Source organism: Hydra viridissima, unplaced genomic scaffold, assembly GCF_058129835.1.
Source record: "Hydra viridissima isolate aposymbiotic clone 2 unplaced genomic scaffold, HvirCarnegie_v1 scaffold_5, whole genome shotgun sequence".
Lineage (NCBI taxonomy): Eukaryota > Metazoa > Cnidaria > Hydrozoa > Anthoathecata > Hydridae > Hydra > Hydra viridissima.
Genome location: NW_028324304.1, coordinates 13,175,983 through 13,197,798, shown reverse-complemented (window position 1 = coordinate 13,197,798; position 21,816 = coordinate 13,175,983). Strand labels below are relative to the sequence as shown.

General features: G+C 27.9%; 2 protein-coding genes across 4 annotated transcripts; both read right to left on the bottom strand.

The window, feature by feature from the left end:
• Positions 1 to 3,937: 3,937 nt before the first annotated feature.
• LOC145189188 (enoyl-CoA hydratase domain-containing protein 3, mitochondrial-like) lies at positions 3,938 to 15,472 on the bottom strand. Its single transcript, XM_090087364.1, has 10 exons — positions 15,314 to 15,472; positions 14,329 to 14,447; positions 14,084 to 14,219; positions 13,864 to 13,935; positions 11,514 to 11,547; positions 11,226 to 11,310; positions 10,911 to 11,020; positions 6,611 to 6,669; positions 6,404 to 6,510; positions 3,938 to 5,240 (listed from the first exon to the last, which is right to left on the bottom strand). Exons 1-10 carry the CDS (start codon positions 15,374 to 15,376, stop codon positions 5,141 to 5,143), a joined length of 885 nt encoding a protein of 294 aa, XP_089943490.1. The 5' UTR covers positions 15,377 to 15,472; the 3' UTR covers positions 3,938 to 5,140.
• Positions 15,314 to 21,744, bottom strand: LOC145189186 (solute carrier family 25 member 32-like). Of its 3 annotated transcripts, XR_016452482.1 has the most exons (12): positions 21,674 to 21,744; positions 20,512 to 20,623; positions 19,198 to 19,298; positions 18,569 to 18,713; positions 17,937 to 18,053; positions 17,739 to 17,788; positions 17,495 to 17,608; positions 17,221 to 17,313; positions 16,699 to 16,757; positions 16,426 to 16,476; positions 16,033 to 16,200; positions 15,314 to 15,444 (listed from the first exon to the last, which is right to left on the bottom strand). XR_016452482.1 is itself a non-coding variant. In XM_090087363.1 (11 exons), exons 2-11 carry the CDS (start codon positions 20,621 to 20,623, stop codon positions 16,119 to 16,121), a joined length of 924 nt encoding a protein of 307 aa, XP_089943489.1. In that variant the 5' UTR covers positions 21,674 to 21,744; the 3' UTR covers positions 15,928 to 16,118. The 3 variants fall into 3 exon arrangements, 1 of the variants encoding a protein (XP_089943489.1); XR_016452483.1 differs by lacking the exon at positions 15,314 to 15,444 and having other exon boundaries at positions 15,830 to 16,200; positions 17,221 to 17,294; XM_090087363.1 differs by lacking the exon at positions 15,314 to 15,444 and having other exon boundaries at positions 15,928 to 16,200.
• Between the last annotated feature and the right edge of the window lie 72 nt (positions 21,745 to 21,816).

Sequence of the window (21,816 nt, the reverse complement as noted above, 5' to 3'; positions counted from 1 at the left end):
TAAATTTACTTTAAAAATTTTTAATTTTATAGTTAAGATTACGATTTTTCAATTTAGGCCTATTTTGCATGATACATTAAATGAAGAATGCAGCAATCATTCTAAAATAGATATAATCAAATACCAGAACTATTATTTGCATGAACTAATTGTAAAAAAAGGTTTTTTACAGTAACAAAAGACAATAATTAACTAAACAATATTTTGCTTTGAAAAAAATTGAATAGAAATTTTCTAAAGGAAAATTCATTTTTTCAAACTTTAAAATTCAAACAGCACGTGATTTATAATTGACACTGCTTACGTTATTTAAAGTTCATTTGCGGAATCAACGAAAGAAACAAAAAAATCTTGATCCAAAGTATTAAAGAATCAATTGTGTTTTCGAAAGTTAAACGATGGCATCCCGCTAAGTATATCATGGTTTTATTTTTTATATCAATTAACTATTAAATAGTCTTTAAAAAAGCACATTAGAGCGCGAAACGTAAGCAACATATTATCTACATTTTCCGCTATTGCAACCACAATATTTAATTTTTAGTAAACATCAAACAACCGTGTTGTTATTTTGGAACTTTTTCGTAAAGAAAAAATGTCAATGTGAAATTTGTGCGTTTGGTCAAAGTGTCTCGACGGACTGTTTTCTATTAACCTTTATAGCATTTGTTTAATAAGACTGTTCAGGATAAAGTGTAGTTACTTCACGCGTTGACAAGTTCTTAACAAATTACACCAAGGTAAAGGAAATTAGTTGTCGGCACTAACAGATTTTTATCATTTTTTCCAGATGAACATTTGAAAATTTGGGAATTTTTTTCCGCGTAAACAAAGCCCGTCAATAATAAAATAGACCTGTAAAGCTAATTTTAAAATGACTAAAAAAAGTATAGCAAAATAAAAAAAAGCTTAAATAAAATTTTTGGTCAAGATCTGGTTTCATTCAACTCCTTGGTCCTTCAATTACCAGCCTTAATTTTGTGCATTTTTTAAGTATTTTTTTGGGTTATGTCGCCATTTTTTTGCGTCGACCACTTTGTAAGCTCCATAATAAATATATTCCAATATGCATTATTTTTTTAGTAGGTACATTTTCTGATAGGCTTTTTTATAATTCATTTGATAAAGCAAAACATTTTAAAAAGTTATTCAAATTTATACTTATCTTGCAAAATGCGCCCAGATTTTTCATGTTTTCATTTTTCATACTTCATATATTATTTTATTTGTCATAAAAAGCACATAATAACCCAATATTTTTGTCAAATAAAAGTTAGTTTATGTATAGCTAGCAAATCATGTTATGTTAACATTAAATACTTATTTATTCTTGTGGTTTGCCATAAATTGGGTTTGCTAAATTCTTTAAAACTGTGACAAATTATTTTTTTTCGTTATTGTATTTGCATTCATTTTATGTATAAGTTATTTATCCTTAACTGTATATATTTCTGTTATTAAACATAAGAATAGAAAATTCTATAATATTCATAAACTGGATGTCCACAGCAATATAGTAGATGGAGTAGTTCTCTGGACATGAAACCATTGTACTTTAGGTAGCTACAAAACTAGTTGATATTTTGTATTATTTATCATATCTCTAGTTACTCTATGTACTAAAGTAGTAAAGTAAATGATCTCAATTTCTATATCATCACCAGCGTTATTTCTTAAAATATTAAGAATTTCTAGCTACATAAAATTAAGCTTAAAACTTGGTTCTATTTATTGTTACCTTTAATAACTAAAAGGAAGTTGATGTGACTGGTTAGACGAGAAAAAACTTTCGAAGAATCCAAAAACTTTCGAAGAATCCGACAGACTTTAATATAATTTATTTTCTATTGTTTAAAACAAAAGATTTGCAACGAGCGTGGTTCGCAAAAAAAAAAAAAAAATCGTTGCACATCCATCTCATATGGTAACTCGTTAAATAAGTAGAAAAACAGTCCTGCGCATGCGCAAACATACTTTAAACCTCAAAATAAGTAGAAAATGGTGTTTCATGACTATTCTGTTGCTGATGCTAAAAAATATCTTTATGATGGGACAATTATGGAAGTTTTAAGTTTGAAACAGCGTAAATTATTTCTAAAATATGCAAGAAATTTTCAATTTTTTAGTATGTATTGGCTTTTAACAATGATTTTACTTGGAGATAAGTTATTGCAGATATAATATATAAATATGCTATGACTGTTTAAAAAAGTCTATTTTTATTTTGAAACTCAGCCATAACCTGTACTGTTTGATTTAAAATGTGGCACATTTGACTTGTACCCATTTAATCCTTTTCTTTCAGATGGAATTTTGTACTACGTAAACGCTTGTCATAAGCTGCAAGTTCTTTCAACAGATGAAGAAAAGAAACTTGCTTTCAGAGATGTGCATAACTCTAATCATTGTGCCCATGTTGGTCTTAATAACACGAAAGTTAAGCTAAAAAGCCCTTTTTTTACGACAGTATCTGCATTTAAGCTAAAAAGTGCTTTTTATAAGTGTATCTGAGTTTGTTTTTCACTAAATATTCTCTGAAAATAATCACTTTTTTTTACATTAAAAAAAACTTTTAACATGGTTATTTTTAGTTTTAATGTAAAGTTAATACAATTTCTAGAGTTATATACTTATAGTTTTTACAATTTTGCGTAGGTATGATTTGTGATATTACCAAATGGGTAAAAGAATGTGACAAATGTCAGAGGGTGGAGAAAATTAAAACTTATGCTCCAGAACTGAAACCTATCAAGGTTAATGAATTATGGGAGATTTTAGGTGTGACCTTATTGGTCCCCTTCCACTTACAACACAATATAACAAATATATTTTACTGACCTTTGGATAAGTATGTTGATGCTTTTTCAATACCAGAAAAGTCTGCTTCTTTTATTTCTAAATGTCTTACTACTTTGTTTTATCAATTTGGTCCTCCAAAAAAGATTATTTCAGATCAAGGTAGAGAGTTTATAAATGACTTAAATTAATTTTTATTTTCTACCTTTAATATTAAGCATTTAATAACCTCTGCTTATCATTCACAAATAAATGGACAAGATGAAAGAACGAATTAGACTATTAAGAGAGCTCTATCAAAAGTAGCTAATGAAACCCAGGATAATTGGGATACTTTATTAGAGCCATGTTAGTTGTTGCTGAAGAGAAGCCAGTTGATTTTGTTTTAAAAAGTATTGAATCAGATTTTGAAAATATCATTAAAAAAAGTGAATGTAGAAGATTAGAGTTTATTAAAGTTTATCATGCAGTTTTATTAAAGTTTATCATGCAGTTTTATTAAAGTTTATCATGCAGTTTCTTTTTGTTCTAAGCGTCCTCGAATGATTACGGTAAGCTTTAATGGGTTAAAAATAGAATAACAATTGCAGGGAAATGTTATTAGTTTGGAATCAAAAACAAAAATAACTTTGTAAAAAAATTTATATCCGTTATATATAAATATATTAGCTCATTTTATACAATTATTGTTTTTTTCTTCCACGTGTTTTAAATAAATTGTTCATTTGAACACTAGACATCAAAATCTTTAACTTATTTGACACTTGTTGAAAAGCTTATTTTACGTTTCTTTAATATTTTTTCTTTAAAGAAGAGAGAAATTTAAAAAATTTTTTTTACAAGTTTAGTAATTAAAGTTTTAATATTCTTCTCAATTTCTTCATTCAAGAGTGCTCAATTACTCAACGAATAGCGCAATCATGTTGAATGTGCGCTGAAATATAAAAACTTTTTTTGATACTCAAGTTATAGAACATGTTACTTATTTTAACTTTTTTCCATGACCATTGACTAAATCAGCCTGCATCTTGGTTGGCCATACTAACTTAAATAAAATTCCCGAATACGCTATCCAGTTATTTATTTTTAGAACAATGGGTATAGCCGTTATTGTGGCAAACCGTTTGTTCCCATGACCATATTTCTTTTTTTTTTAAGTCTTGCTTCTCCCCTTTACTGCGGTTGTAACCACTTAGCGATTATGTCTCTCTAATGGCTCAGCTTTTGGATGCATTGAAATCAAATTGGAACTTGGTTTACAGAGGAGAATACTTTACAGGTGAATTTCACACTTCAATTTTTTCAATTTCTATTTGTAAACTTTTTAGATCAAAACTATATTTGTTCACTTTGTTGTCAAAACTGCATAAAGATAAGAAAGAAGTTCGAAGAAAATTTTATACTTATTCTCCAATCAACGGTTATTAAAAAATTATTTACTAAAAATTATGTTCTTTAGATATTATGCGTGTTATGTTCATGGCACACTTCTATCTTGAGCGAAATTTTCTCAGTACACGTTGACGCGAAGCCTGAGATACTGAAACTATTTCTGATGTAAATTAGCATTAAAAAAATGCAGTGCTGTCAAAAATGTGATCTCATAGTTAGCACAAAAATGCTGTGCAATAAGGATAGAACTATTGTTCTGGTAAAATGCTCGGACACAAAACATTTTGTTGATCGGTGAATAGGTCCATCGCTACTAAATTTCCACGAACTACTTAGTATTACACGCCTCCCCCCCCCCCCCTCTGCTTAAGCGTCTTAGTAATTTCACAAAAAAGTCGCACTCGCCCTTTCTGGACACTTCATATTTACTATATGTTGATTATGACTTGAAGTCTCTGAACTAAACTTAGAATTTGGCAAAAGGTCCGGTACGCTGCAAAATTGGACAAGAGGATTTTTTAAAAAATATATATTTCATAGTGCAGTAGCTGAATACCTGCATTTAGAAAAACAAAAGTTTTTTCTCTTGGATTTTAAAACTTTTTACAGACTAGAGGCTCTTTATTCAAGGAAACTTAAGTAAAGAATCTGTATTGCACTTCTTCGGTTTAACGACTTAAAGAGTTATTAGAATAATGGTCTGTAGCGACCGTGTGCTAAAAGAACTATTAACAACCTCGTCATAAGTTTAAAATTTTTGAGCTAGATAAAGTACCGTTGGGTGGGCCGACCAACAAAGAACATAAACTTAAGAGTCAGGGTAAATGTTTTTGTCAAACGAAAATATATAAAATTTTGTGACTTCTTTTTTAAAATTTATAGTTAGTTTAGCATTATCAGGATTAAATCATAAAAATGTCAATGGTAAATTACAAAAATTTATGTGTACCAATTATTTCACCCATTGAGGGGGGCGTTTTTGAAAAAATGAAGATATTCCTTCTTGCGCATCCACGTGCTGTAAATTTTCTACCATCACTTTCTCCGCTAAACTATATAAAATGTAAAAAATAAAACTATATAAAATATCGTTTTTTAGTTACCTCCATCATTTATCACTTGAAAAAGTTTAAATAAAATAATCTTGAAATTTAAAATCAGGTCAATAGCAATTTTCATTTTATACTTCTTGCACGTGCCAAATCAATCAAAAACATTGAAACTTTTTTTTCCACTTCTTGCACGTGCCAAATCAATCAAAAACATTGAAACTTTTTTTTTTGAACAAATCATATCACTGAAAAATTGCTTAAAAATTACGAAATTGTTTTTTTTTTTTTTTTTTTTCCACAACAGAGTTATCAGATCATCGTAGCTATGACTCTTAAATTTATTATTTTAGGTTAATGGGGCTACGTATTGTTTTTTCATAAATCTAAGCAACACACTAAATATTACTGATAACGAAATAACATAAAAATTATTACTATATTTTAACTTAACTTTGGGCACATGTAGAATAATGAAATTAGCAACAAAAACCAAAACCGGAATAACTAGACGAACGTTTCAAGAATTAAAGTAGACGATAATTCGTCTGACTTTTTTTTCCCGTAAACTTTGGGAAGTCAGACGAGAAAACTTTGGTTTTTGCGCTAATGCAATTTTTCATCTACCGGAACAAATATGTTCCTGCGGCTTTTCTTTGATCTTAATGAAATATCGTAAAGTTTCGGGTAGTTAATTAAAGGTTACGCCAAAATTTAGTTAATTAAATTGTCAGTGCTATTCATAAGCAATATGACAAACGAAAAGGATAATTTAGAGTATGCTTTTAAAATAGTTTGTGATTTATTTTTTATTAAGTCTTTAAAGGATTACCAAAAAGAAGCTTTAATAGCTCTCAGCAATGGCATAGATTGCTTTGTTTGCCCACCAACAGGCTGTGAAAAACATTAATTTGAAAGTACAAAATATGGGTTTACAAAATATATTCGACGTATATTTATATTTGGCAAAATGGTTGATAATTGGTTGAAAATAGTTGATTTTTAAAACGTTTCTTACCCCCGTCCTTAAACCTGCGAAACGTAATTATATTTCGCCATTATTCATTTTTTTAAATAACCAAAGTTTTATCGTCTGACTTCCCAAAGTTCACGGGAAAAAAAAGTCAGACGAATTATCGTCTAGAATTAAAGAAAAGAAAACTTACCAATAAGCGTCATCTCGATGCTCTTTAATTTGTTGATAAAATGTTTTTTTACCAAGACCGATAACGTCACGGCTGTGCCGTGTTATGCGAAGGGCAAGATGCTCACTCTGAAACCAAACTGAAACAGCTTTTTTTAGTTGTATTACATACTTTCATTAAGAAAAATCAAGCAGGTCTGTTGCGCTTTTTAAACTGAAAAATACTTACCGACTGCGTTAGATTCTCCTCTGGAACTATTTCGCTTACAAGACCGTAAGAAAGCGCTTCTAATGGGAAAAATCGTTATTTAGGAATTGAAAATTCAATCGCAACACATTTTTTTTCAAAAAGGAGTTTTCATATAGTGTAAAAACTCGTGATTTTAAAAAAGTACAAAATTAGTAAATAAAGTGGTTTTGATTTTGATTTCTGCATGTTCTTGTGCGCTATTTATAAGCAGTTTAGGTGAGGCACAATGGTCAGAAATTGTGGAAAATACGCCGAAACTCCAAAAACCTATTTTTTTTTTAAAAACAAAAACCAAAAATCGTTATTAAAAAATGGCACGAAAATGTCTAGCTTCAGTACTGATATCAGTGCTTACAAAATGACAGAAAAATACGCAAAATATAAGCAATCAAGTAATTTAAAAAACTATAAAACTGAAAATAAAAACTGACTTACCATGTAAAATTAAAAGATATTTCAAAATTTATTTTCCGATGGGCACCACAGAAATTTAAAAATCCAATTATCAGTGCTGCCAAACACATGCTAATCAAAGCATCGTCTTCACAAAAAACTAATATATTTCAAAATGTCAAGATTTCTCATCATAACTTGAAACTGATTTTGATTAAAATGCATGTAATTAATGAACTTTAAAGGTTTCATTAACGGCAAAAACGGCTAGAGCATCCCGCCATCGAAAATTGCGTAAATTCCGATGTGAGAAATAGTTTATAAAGGTGACTCCTATGTGATTTAATCTTTTTATTTTCCGATATTTTCCGATGGTTTGTAGTGGCTTGCAAAATTTTGCTGTAATTTTGCGAAAACTTCGTAATTATAGATAAATACATCGGAAATACCACAATATGACGAGTTTACACTTTAAAAACGATTTATTGTGAAATTACGCGAAAATATCGTACGATAATGCGTAAATCACAAAATATATCGGAGAGTGAGTGAAATTCTCTCTATCTGCCTCGGACTACATCGCACCCCCGCACAGTGGAAAATTGTAGAGCAACAGCATATCATAAATGTTTTTTACTAATGTCGCTACTGTCATTATATTTCAATTTTATTTAATAGTTTAATGGTCAATCATTACTATAATGCAGGAATTTCACATAATTTTATGTAAAAATAAAAGATTTGAAGCCCTATTGTTTATTACTTTTGCGGATGTTCATTTCAAACCTGTTCGCTTCATCACTTTAAAAGTTAATTTTCTATAAAACTTTCTAGCAATAAGTGTAAAGTATTATACATTTTTTAAAAGCTCATGTTATGGAGATTTTAAGAAAATTATACATTTTTACTTATATGGTTCAGTTTAGGAGTAATTATTTAAACAATAAAATAAATTAAAAAAAATAATATTCTTCAAGTTCACTGAGACTTTTGGTAGTTACCCACGCTTCCCCACGCTTTACATTTAATGTAGTATTGTAGCCTAGGTGTTTATTAAAAACATGTATAAGAATGAGTTGCAGAAACGTGCGGTTTCCGAAATTATCGAGAAAAGAGTGATAAAAGTAATAAAACAGAAAACCGCTTTTTATCGTGGTTTCAAATTTTGTTCATTTATAACAATAGCTTGGTATATGTTTTTTAATTTATTATCAATTTTTTATTGATACCATGGCATTCTTTTATTTTTGCACTCCTTTTGTGGTGAATGTACACTGCCAATATATAAAGAGTTGAAACATTTGTATCAGTATAACAAATTCACAGTGGAAATTAAATCGATTCGTTTGAGTATTGGATATTACTTAAGTTACTTTTGTGACTTGTTAAAATGACAACTTTTAAGTGTTTGAAATGTAAATTATTGCTTTCCTATATTGATGGAGGAAAGACAGTTGAGGCACTGTCAACAATTTTAAAAGAAAATTATCAACTTTCTGAGGACAACTTGTGTTTCATCATTGGTGATATTTAAAGTCACATTATTCCGTCTTTTAATAAACGATGGATACTGGCGTCACGGAAAAAGGAAGCTTTTTTTATCTAAGAACAGTGATTGGTTGGATATTGTGTATCTTTACCTAACTCAGAAGAGGCAATAACCGACTCCACGCCATCTACTTCTTTTGAAAAACGCGGAAGGCCGTGCGTGTCTTATGGAGATTCGTCAGAATCCAGCAAAAAAAGAAAAAATTCCATGTTACTTAAGGAATATGGATTCGAGCATATCTTTAATACATATCTTCAGGCGTTGCATTCAATAGGAGAAGAAGCAGAAGCAAAACTTGTGGAATCATTAAGGATTGCTGATAAAGACAAAAAAAAATTAATATCTAGTTTTATGGAAAACGCAAGCCAGAAGAATATGCTAACTGATGAAGAAGCACTCAGCGTGTTTATTGATTTAGATTTAACAAAAGCACAATATTTGTACATGAGGAAGGTGACAAATGAACGAAACTGTTCCATATTTCCACCATATTGTAAAATTCAAGAAATTAAACAGACCTGCTATCCACCATCTTCTGCAATAGAAATTACGAACACACATCCGAAAATTCTGGAACTGCAAGATTTATTGGATCACACTGTAGCTAGAATTTTGACCATAGATTCCGTGTACAGTATTGAATTCAAGCATTTACTTTCATATAGTAAATGGGGCTGTGATGGTTCCTCTGGCCAAAGCCAATACAAGTAGAAACTTCCAAAGGAATCTGAACTTATTTCTGATGCAAATTTGTTTACTAGTTCTTTGGTGCCTATCAAAATAATTGATAAAGTAACTGGCGCAGTTGTTTGGCAAAATCCGGCACCTTCATATGTTCGTTTTTGTCGACCCATATGCATAGAATTCTGCAAAGAGACTTCCAAGAAAACTAAAGCCATTGTAGATGAAGTAAAGAGCCAAATAAATTCTTTGCGTGAAATGTGCAAGAACTTGATGAAGATACTCTGCAGCTTTTGAAAGTCAACGAACTGGTTTCAGGAACTGAAAGTCCCTATGTAGTTATGATATAGTACCTTTAAGGTGGTACCAGGGTAAAAAACGGCTATTTTTGATAAAATTTTGAAAAATACCAAAATTAATGTTTTGAATTCTTAAATCTACCTATTTCAATATGCGTTTTGCAAAAAGTAAAAAATCTTCTTAATTTTAATCAAATTTGGCCTTTTTTTAAAGAGCAGTTTGGTTCTTGCTTCATAACAACGACCTTAGAAACGCTTTTTTTCTCGCTAAATCTCAATTTTTCAGAAAAAATAACTTTTCATAGAAAATAGATAATAGGCTGAAATTTTTCAGGTTTAAAGATGAACATATTAAAAATGTTGTCTGTGAAGCAAATTTTTGTTATTTTTTATTTAAAACTCATTTTTATCATGCTTTGGTCCCAAACTACCCTTAATTTTATATCTTAAAGTTCGAATGTCAACCTGGTAAAATTAAAAATGTTTTAAAAAATTCTGTTTCATAGACAACATTCTTAATACATTAAAGAATTCATGTTCAAATTTTCAAGCAGTTTTGACTCTTTTTGAGTTAGTTATATTAGATGAAAGAATAAGCAGTTTTGGGGGTAACATAACACTAATTATGCGCATAATTATGACGTCATCACTAAAAATTTTTTTTGGACTACTGTTTTATATATTTTTTTTGTTCATTAATAGAAAAGAGCTAAAGTCTATTAATAGTTTTCAATTTCTTGTTAAAAAGTTACCTTTACCCTGGTACCACCTTAATATACCTATACATTATTTCATAAAAGCAACTATTTAAAAATTGTTATTAAGAAACTGTTTTAAATATTTCTATAATTAGTAAGTAAGCACTTTATGTATTTTTTGTCGTTTTTAATAATTTTAAGGTATTTTCATACATTTGTAACGCATTGTGTTAAAGTGTAAATTAACAAACTGCCAATTTTGAAGTTTTTGATTTTTATTTATTTATTTTTAATATTGTATTACAAAAATTTCTTATAAAAAGTATTTCTCAAGAAGCGTCATATACTACTTTACATTTGTGCAAAATTTCAAATCTCTATTTTTAGTAACAAAAAAGTTACTAAAAAGTTTTTTAAAAAAAAGTTTTTATTGGCTTTTCAAATCATAACGAACGAACAAACTTGTATCAGTTTACTAAAAAAAATCTCAGTTTCTTGGATTTTCAGCGCATTTTTTGTGTATTCTGACCACTGTGTGGTGGCCTTGGCGGTTTGCGCAATTTCTCATAGATATGAAAAAAAAAGTAAAACATTTTTATGATTTATTTGTTTACACATTGAATGGTATCAAAAGATTAACAAACAAAGGAAATTCTGACCTTGTGCTGTTATTGGGTCACCGGTTAGAAGCATTTTAAGTGCCTGCTTTCTGTTTATCGATCGAGCAAGTGCTACTCCTGGTGTTGAGCAAAACAAACCAATCAAAACGCTGTAAATGTAAATACAACGCTAAAGTAAATCCACTCAAAAATCACAATATAACACATGCACCGATATAAGAAGCATTTGTTATTTGAGAGAGAACACATTTAAAAGTAAAGATTTTTTTTCTAAACATAGATTTACATTAAATTTCTTTTTTTCATTTTTATTTATAAATACCATTATTAGTCAATTAAAATAGATTAGATTACCCTGGAACTGCAAATGAGGAATTATAAGAAGCAATAGCAACATCACATGTAGCAACCAATTGACAACCAGCGGCTGCAGCAACACCTAAACAAATGTTAGAGGATAAAAAGTATTGATATAAATATCACACGGCTGTAATTTGTATCAACACCCAAGAAAAAAAACGAACTTAATTTATAAACTAAACGCCTAGATTAAAAATAAAATCAAAGTCCTAGATCGTCAAAATAGGAGTTTTTTTTTTCTGCCGAGAAAATTGCTTTTTTGAAGAACGGAAAATAGCTTACCGTGTACTTCTGCAATAACGGGTATAGGAACATCCTTAAACACAAATTATAATATAACAATAAAACTATAGTAAAACAGGGTAGAATGAAATAGAGGGTAGAATGAAATAGTTATGACTACGCTTATTCTTTTGCTCTTAATTAATTATTGAATAAACTTTTTGCAAATATTTTTTGATTTTGTTGTAGAGAGTTTTTTTCTGAATAAGATGATATTAAACTTTAACTTTTAAAGAAAAGTTTTTTTTATAATTTGTTAAGTCTTCGAAAGCGATATGATACTTTTTTTCTTTTTTTAAAAAATGGACATAAAACTCTCGGAAACTAAATTTGATATCATCGAACTTAATAAGTATTCTGGTAAAACTTTTTAAGCTGGTCAAGAATCTTTTTTCAAAATTATATTTGCTATTCAGGGAAAAAAGTTATGAGTTAAAAACGAAAACGGATACATATGGGGTTGAATGAAATACGCGAATTGCTCACTTGTTAAATGCGGCTTTTATTAATTAAATCTCAAGTGACCAATCAATCTCTGTAAATTTTGTGGATAAATTTTAAATCGATTATTATTAAATCTATTCTAATATAAAATATGCCTCAAAACAAGTTGCTCTCAAAGAAAAAAGAAAAACCATACACCGAAGAGCAAGTTGCGCTTGCTCTGGCCAAAGTACAAAGCAGTGAATTTTCATTTAACAAAACTGCTAAATCATTCAACATACCAGTAGCAACTCTTTACAGGCGTGTCCACGGCATAGTTGAAACAATTGGGAGTGGTTCAAACACGAGATTGTCGCATCAACTTGAATCAATTTGGTAGATACGCTCATCAAATTATCCAATTGGGGCTTTGGAAGAACTTATAATGACATCATCACACTAGTTACCGACTATTTGCAACACCAAGGTCAATCTCATTTGTTTCCTAATGGTACATCAGGGAGAGATTGGTATAAGTTTTTCATAAACTGGTGGAGTCATAAGTTGAGCATTAGAGCCATAAGCAATAGTTAAAAAAAAATCCACTATACAGTTGGAAATTGCATCAATGATGCTGGTAATCGTCCTGCTCCAAAAAATCTAAAAAATGTCTCTACAAAGATTGGTGCTTAAGTGGCCCAGACAAAAGTTTCGCATTCAACTTGTTGACACAAAAAAACGAAAAAATGTAGACGCACCAAGGTTCGAAGAGGAGTGTCTCAATAAACCTGAAATACTCGAGAGATTGAAAGATGCTGAGAGCAAAAAAGCAGCAAAGCAAGCTAAAAAACAACGCAAGCTTAGCTTTAATGACGAGCAGCAAATAAACCAAGCAACAACAGCGACTCCAACAACATTAATAGCTACAAACCAAGTCAAGTGTAAAAAGTGCCGTAAAGTTTTAGGAAGCTTCAACAAGTCAAAATATAGAATGGTACCAGTGTGAAAATTCTAAATGCAAGGTTTGGCTTTGTCAAAAATGCATACCAAAGCGATATGTTAAAGGCGCTGAGTTTTATTGCACCAAAAAGTGCCGCAAAAGTGACAACTCAGCTCAGCCTCTAGTACCTCTTCTACAACTCAACATCATCACAAGAATAAAGTTTTTTTTATTAGGTTGTTTTTTTAATTGTTAATATGGGTTGTTTTTTTAATTGTTATTATTGGTTGCTTTTTGTTTTTTTTTAATTAAGTGTTGTTTTAATTACATATAGATTTGCGTATTTCATTCTCCCCGAATGTGGGGGTAGAATGAAATAACTTTTTTTTTTCAATTAAATAAAGTTTCTTAAAAAACTAAAAACTTTTTTTACTTGATTTGTATATATTTAAATACAGCTCAAATTTCTCTACAACTTTAAAAAAAAAAAAAAATTACAAACCTTTTTCCCTTAAAAAAAAATTAATTAAAATTCTTAACTATTTCATTTGACCCCATTTTACTCTATAAAATATCACTAATAACTATGTAAAAAAAATGCACAAAGAACGTGTTTCGTTAATTTGAAAAACAAAAAAATATTTAGTAGAAATCATTTGTTTTAATGTTCCATGATTAAATTTTTTTTTAAAAAAAAAAAAAAAAAGCTCTACATTACATTAAGACTTGGTAATAGAAGATAATGGAAAGGTGATGCGTTAAAGATTTTAAAAAATAGCAAAATACCCATACCTTTTACTTTATCTGACGGTTGAAAAAGAAAAAAAGCCATTTTTTACTTTTATTTTAACTAAGCTTTATTTAAAGAACTCTTTTTTGTGTAATGAATTCTGTTAAAAAACTTCTTTTAAAATAAATTAATGCCTCATGAAAACTCAAAACAATACTTTCATCTAGTACCTGCAAATTGATATTAATGTTACTCACCTGAATAATATTCATTAATTCAGTGCATCTTTTAAATACTTGAGTATGGTATGATTTCGTGGTCTCACTTGTCTAAATAAAATTTGAGAATAAAGTTGTGAGATTTCAAATTTGACTAGAACTAAAATTGATTAAGAACTTAAATATAAAAATCAAAAAACAGAACATAAAACACATATTACAAATATTGGTCACTCAGTAAAATACTAATAAGGTATACCAACTCCTTTAGATCATGGCCAGCTGAAAAGCATGATCCGTTATGACCAAGGATTATGGCTTGCACACACTTATTGTCTACTGCTGATTTAAAACGTTCTATAAGCTCTTCTAACATTGATAAAGAAAGTGCATTTCTACACACCCAATAATAAACAACTTTAACCATTAATATTAAGATGTTAACTCTGAACATGCACAACAAATCAACATCAGAATCATCAAGAACTCATCAAAACACTTTACCTCTTCTTGAGACTGTTCAATGTGATCCTGCATATTCCATTTTCCTCCACACTCATAAGTGTAAGTGTATCCTTTGATTGATTTGCAGTTGACAAGTAAAAACGATGCCATTTTGGGACCTTAACATCAAAAATCAAGGAATAAATACATATTAATTTAAATTATTTTATAAGGTCAATTTTAAGAACCTTCTATTCAAAAAATTAATTTAAAAAAAAAAAAATTTATAAGATATTTAAGAATATTTAAATATAGATTAAAAAAAAAATTCTTAATAAAACTAAAGCAAAACTTTAAAGTTTTTAAAGTATATAAAGTTTTTGTTATAAGTTCACCCCATTCGTCGGTATTTTATTTGGGTTAGGCATTAAGTTGGTAAAATTTTCATAAAATGAGATCAGCAATGAAGTTCAAAAGAATCAACTTTACTGTGATATAATAATTATAGAAGAGAGGAAGAACAGCCATAATTTGGCTGAATTTCGTTTCAAAATGAGTCACAAGCTACTAAAGTGTTCAAAGGCCTTGTTAAATTCTTTCTGGAAGTGAAGTTGAGGGATACAAAATAATGACAATAAATTGCAGTTATGGAATTCAAATGCTTTATTCATAGAGAAATAATAAAGATGATAGATACTCTATTAGGAAATGAATAGCTATCATGGAACTCTCTATTGGTGTATGCTGCTTGGGATCACATCAATCAACAATAAAGGCTATATTTACACAGAAGATTCTGTATAGATCATTTTATGTAATAAACATGAATCTGTTGTAATGTAATGTATGTTGTAATCTGTATGTATAATGAGGATTTTGAAAACTATTTCCCTCTATTGGTAGAGAAATGGGCCAATACTTGCACTAATACAGTTACATTTAAGGTCATTGTTATATTGCAATTATAAGAATAAAAACAGTTCAGACACAAAAAACAAAAATATTAAAAAATAAAAAATATAAGAAAAACTATAGCATAACTTACTGCATATCTGCCTTTAAGTAGATTAGTGTTAAACAATGATGACATCTTTGAAGGTGTGAACATGATTTATGCAAAGAATCTCAAGGATGCAAACTTTTTGTATTCGTTAAATCTGTTTTTTAATACTGCTTCTATTTATACTTATTGTTAAACAAACTTTGGGAATATTTGAAAGTGTCAAAAATTATTAAGCAATTAACTTCCTTTATTTTAGAAGAAATACAGAGAGATAAAAATAGTTCAATCTCAACATATCAAACTTCTAATAAAATAAACACCTTGATTCTAGGAAGCAGTGTTTCTGTCATTTTTCTCTTCATAACTTTTTATATGAAAATTTATCTTTTAAATTTATAGTTTTATTTCCACTTAGTGTTCATTATATTTGTATAATGCAGATTATGATATAGATTCTACTGTATAATACTATGTACCAAAATGTAGTGAACAAGAACAAAAAAAATATTGTTTTAAGATTTTATATTAATTTTAGATACAGAACAACTTAATGCAATATTTATATTTATATATATTTTGGCTTTTAATAAAAATTTATAAAAACACAATACTTTAAAATTAAAAAACTAACCAACAGAAAAAATGGAAAATCTTCATAAAGTTCTATAAAAATATTTTGTAGTTTGATGAATTTTATCTACACAGCTATTAGTTGGTTAATGGAAGTTTTCCTGTTATAAACTTGACAAGTGGAATGATACAACAATTACAAGAAATATCTTATTCCATTCTTTCCTGATCCAATCTTTGTTGATATACATTGCAAGCATACATATTTTGAAGATCATCAAGAATGACGGAGATTAGGTAATAGATAATGGGAAATATTTTCATACACCAAGAATGTAATGCAGCAAGCTGGTGTAACTCTAGTAAAGAATGTTAAGATAATATGCATAAATATTTTAAGATAATTATAGGGCTACATATGTAATTATGTTAAGATAAATAAACATGTTAAGATAATTATATATAAATATAAATGAATAGATAATAATTCATACATAGATACAAACAAACAAAAATTTGCGAGTATTATTAATATTGCTTTTTTTGATAAATTACAAATTGGGATAAAATAATCTCAAACTTACCGAATTACAGAAGGAATAACACCTTTGTAAAATCCACTAACTCCTTCATTTCTAAATTAGATAATTTTCACTATTATTGTATGACAATAGTTAAAAAAAAGAAGTTTAAAAAGATCATCTAACTTGATTAAATAATACAAACACATTAACTGACATTTTCTTCATTAACAAACATATTATATTATAATAAACATAATTAGCAAATTAATTGTCATATATTATCATAACTAATAATAATTATCATACTGATTGGAATTCACTAATTCACCTCACCTGTAAATTTTTAACAAAATATCTGTAACACCATTATATTTGTCTTGCATCATTGTATCCTACAAGAAAGAGTATAATATACATAAAAAAATATATACATATAAAAAAAAATATATACATGTAAAAAAAAAAAAATAAAAATATATATAAAAAAAATTTTGCATGTGTTTATCATTGTAAACAAAATAGCCAAACTTGGTCCACAATAAACACAAGTTTAAAAGTGGACACAAAATCTTTTTCAGAATAAATCAAACTAAAAATATATTTAACTTTTTTCTTTTTTTAACTTAAGGTTCTATGAATACATATTTTTCTCATTTATTTTTATGATAACAACTGAACAGTTTTAAAACTTCTCAAAATTTGCTTGTTCTTATCTCAAACACTTTTACAACATAATTTTGAATACTTTTGTTTGTGATGAACCATAAATTTGACAGTATTATCGTATTTAGCTATGTCTTAATGAAATGTTTTTTATTTTGCAATAAAAATATCTTGGAACAGTAAAAACATTACCTGCATCCTAGAGCGAAGAACCTGATATGGATATGTCACAATAACAGCAATAAACTTTGAAGATGCTGCCATTACTATATATTCAAATGAATTCTGTATAAAATTAAAAAATAAAAAATAAAACAAAGAAAAATTAGATTTTTGAAAACTTTTTTTTCCTCATTTTTGTATTTTTTGTAATTAAAAATGAACATGTAAAATTTGGAATCAGTAGGACAATTAGAAATTATTTAAAAAATTTGCAACTTCGTAAACTTGTAAAAGAAGAACATACCAGCTTGGAATTTACTGGTTTTTTCATGAATTCACTTCTCAACTTTTTAAGTTCTTCATATGCCATAAACTGCAAAGCTCCATGAGAGACCCCGAACAAACCAGGAACAAATCCCTAAATAATTTGTGCATTTTAAAAAACAACTAATAAGAGGATTCTTTAAAGCATATTCAATTTGAATTTAACTTTATAAAAATCACTTTTTAGAATGAATTTATATATCAGACCAAAAGAAACAACTCACTCGATAATAACCACGAATCCCTTCATAAATGTATAATTTCTTTAAACCATCTGAAAAACAAATGCCTGAAATTCTTACAAAATATAACAGGTCTAAACCAATAACTTGTAATTTACTTGTTATTAAAATACTTAAATTTTATTAAATAATCAGAGTAGTTAATAAAAAGGAAAATTCCCCACTTTAAAAAATTTTTACCAAATACTCCAGTATAATATTCTTTTGTCATTCCAGAAGAGGTCTCTGGTAATACTTGTAAACACATTCTTGTCTTTACTACCCATATTGGATTTGTTATAGTCAATGTGGACGCACCTAAGCAAAAAAAAAAAAAACAAAGAATGTCAAATAACTGTTTAAATTACAAAGTTCATATTCCAGAATTACAATTGTCAGTTGATTAATTATACATAATATAATTATAGATAATATAATGTATAATTGTCAGTATACAATCTCTTAATTGCTGAAATCCTAGTCACAACAGGAAAATAGTAAAGAAATAATATTGTAGTTTAAATTATAGTTATAATTCAAATTATAATTTAAAATAAATATTGGATTTTAAAGTTCTGGAAAAAAAAAAGAATTTATTCAAAGCTTTTTAAGAGAAAAAAGTTGACTCTGGTTTAAAAACTTTTTGTTTTTAATTGAAATATGAAGAAATAGTAAAAGCATTATTGAACAATTTTTTATTAATGGTTAATTAATAAATAATTATATATAATTTTACTAATTTAAAAAAAAAATTTAGTTAGTAACACATTTACCCAAATTTTAAGTAGACCTTAGGAAAACAACAAACGCAACATGCGATAAATACTTCTCACCTGCAAGAAACCCACAGGTAAGATGATAACCTGGAGAGAGGCTATCTACTTTCTGAAAATCTCTGAAAGTGGATTTGAAATAGTTAAATGTAAAGAAATATAAACCCCATGATGAACCAGCACCTGCTACATTAGCTGAAACACCCTAAAAGAGACAATTTGCATAGACATTCTTAGCAACTAACAATGCAAAACACAAACACACACAAAAAGCAACACTAGATAAGGATATTATAAAGCTGTAAGCAGGAGATATTCATAGTAGGGTAGTTGTACCCTACAGAAACCATTACTTGGACAAATTTTCTGCTGAAAAATTGTCCAAGTAAGGGTTAGCACCTGTGTAAAAAAACAAAAGCACTAACCATAGTAGAGGCACTTTGTATATTGTAAAAATGAGAGGGAATATTACAGAAATAAGATTACTACTTAGTTTTTTGTCCTAAAGAAGTTTTTCTACATAAAGTAGTAGACAGATTAAAGAATATAAAAGAATAATTTTTAAAATTGTCTATAGATAACGGTTATGAACCAACTACCTTTCATTGGAATTATCCTTTCAACAATAATGATTAAAAAACATTTAAAATAAATATATTTCTCTATTAAATATAAAATATCCAACCAACCTGGTATAAACCTTGAAAACCATTTTTCTTTAGAATTTTGGAAAAAGCATTCAATACACCTGAGTATGTTTCTCTACTTTTTATCACAGAACCATCATTGACTTAAAAAAGAAGAAAACACAACAACTAATTAAAAAAATTAAAAATCATTTTAAGTGTTAAAAAATTAGACTGCTAGATAAAAAACTAAAAATTTGAGTTCATTCAAGATAATATAGATCAAAATATGCACAGGTGCAAAGATAATATTGCTAAGGGTGCTCCTAATTTTTGAATTTTCAAAATTTTATTTTCTGAACTACATGACTTGTATATTCCAATATATATAGAAATAATTTAGTTCAAATATGGGCTTATTTGGACAATATTTAAAGGTAGCTAAACAATATTAAAAGTTCTGGCTGTTATTTATATCAAATTTTGAAAACAATGCAGATATCACTAATAATAATTGACAATAGTAATTCGCACCTCATGTCTACCTTACCATTTATTGTAAACTCTTTGGCAGTTCTTTTACTTTATTTTGTAAACAATATTTGCTTGAAATTTTACTGTTTTTATCTAATTTTAATGAAACATTGGAAACAAATAGAGAGTTCTAACAATATCAGGTAAATATTAGATATCATCTATTAAAATAATAAATATATAAATAAGAAAATGATAAATGATATGAAAAAAAAAAAAAAAAAAAAACACTACTAAAATCTATTGGACCTTGGTATTAGTGTACATTTTAGTAGATCCTGTTTATATTTTTAAAATTAGACATTTTTGGCACTAAATATCATGAACTAACAGTTGGCAGAATCTTTTTTCTATGCAATTAGTGCATCACGAATGCCATAACAGTGTAAATGTTATCTTTTGGATTACATTTATTAACAGCTAGTTTTACTTTGAAGAAAATATTTAGATTAAAAATAAGTTAAGTACCAAAAAGTATTTTTTAAATTGATTTAAAATGCAACTACCCCTCTTTTTGTATCTATAAACTAATTTACTTCAGAGCTCCAGCAGGGACTGTAAATACAATAATTTTTCAACGATACATTTTGACCTAAATGCCAATTAAAAAGTATGTGATTAGTGTGAAACTTCTATTGTTTTAATTTTTCATTGACTGGATCCAACAAAAATTATATTAAAAAAAACAACAAAAATTAGCCTTCTTAACTTTTTTAAGGCTAATTGTACTAAAAGTAGGATGAGGCATAAAAGTAGGATGAGATACAATGATATTTGAATTTATGTACTACTGGGATTCAAAGAAGTTTTTCTCTAACTGTCCAGAAATAACAAATTAAGTACCTTGAAATCTGACTTTAATTAAGTCAAATGGATGTAAAACAAGTGTTGAGACTACCCCTCCTGATAGACCAGCTATCAAATGCTCAAACTTAAGATTTTCAAACCAGCTCATCTAAAAAAAAAAAAAAGATATAATATATAAATGTTGAAACTGTCCTAATATCCTTACATCATTAGAAAATTGTAGCTCGCATTGAGGTACTTGTCAATTTTTTAGAATACCTTAGACCAGTACCTCAATGGCTTAGTTTTCAGCAGATTCCAAAATATGGATGCCAATCCCCTGTTTGTTTAACCTTTTTTCAACAGCATGAGATATGTTAGAATTTGTAACATACTGTTATGATTGTGATATTATAACACTTGCTAAGGTTATAATTTTAATCTCCCTTTAGTTTCACTCCAGTTAATTAATTTTGATAAGTTATGATCTTCTATTGTAATCTAGACATTACAATGGGAGATCATTACTTTTCAAAAATTAGTTAACTGCAGCACTATTGATTGGTTAATTAAATTTTGTATTATATTAAGTTTATACCAAATGATAGATAAAATCTTATTAAGTAACATTAAAGATAGATTCAATTGTTGCTGTTTTTTATTAAGCTTTTTTTACTTAACAAAAAAACAGCAATAAATGAATCTATTTTTGGAGTTAAGAAACTCTCAGAAAAATACAGCCCTATTCTCAACATAAAATTGTGTTAAGTTAACTAAAATTATTATAAATCTCAAAATAACTAAAAATTTATACTATCAAAAATTAGGACAAAAAAATTATTGGACACATCCCAAGAAGGGAACTACAATTTAAATTTTCTATTTGTTCAAGAAGGATCTAAATAACTTGAAATTTTTTTAGAAAGATATAGAAAACCTAAGATACAACATAGGTAGTAGCATTGTGACCTTAGAAAGAAAAGGTTGTTATTACTTTTCATAACAAAACTCCATTTTTCATTAGATTTACTTTTTGTAACAAAAAAACATTTTTTCATAATGGAACAGACAATTTATGTACCCTGTGCATTTTTAAAAACATAAACATTAATAGGATTGTTTTATATTTATTATAGCAATAACTTAAGTGTATATTCAGCATAATAAATGCAAAATTAAAAACAATAAAAGAAATTGTGAAGAAATAAAAAATCCATACCTTTTACTGCTAGTCATTATAAAATCATACTGCTAGTTTTGTAAAATTTTAACAAGCTAAAAGAAAAAAAAAACAGTTCTTATTTATAACTATATATATATATATATATATATATATATATATATATATATATATATATATAT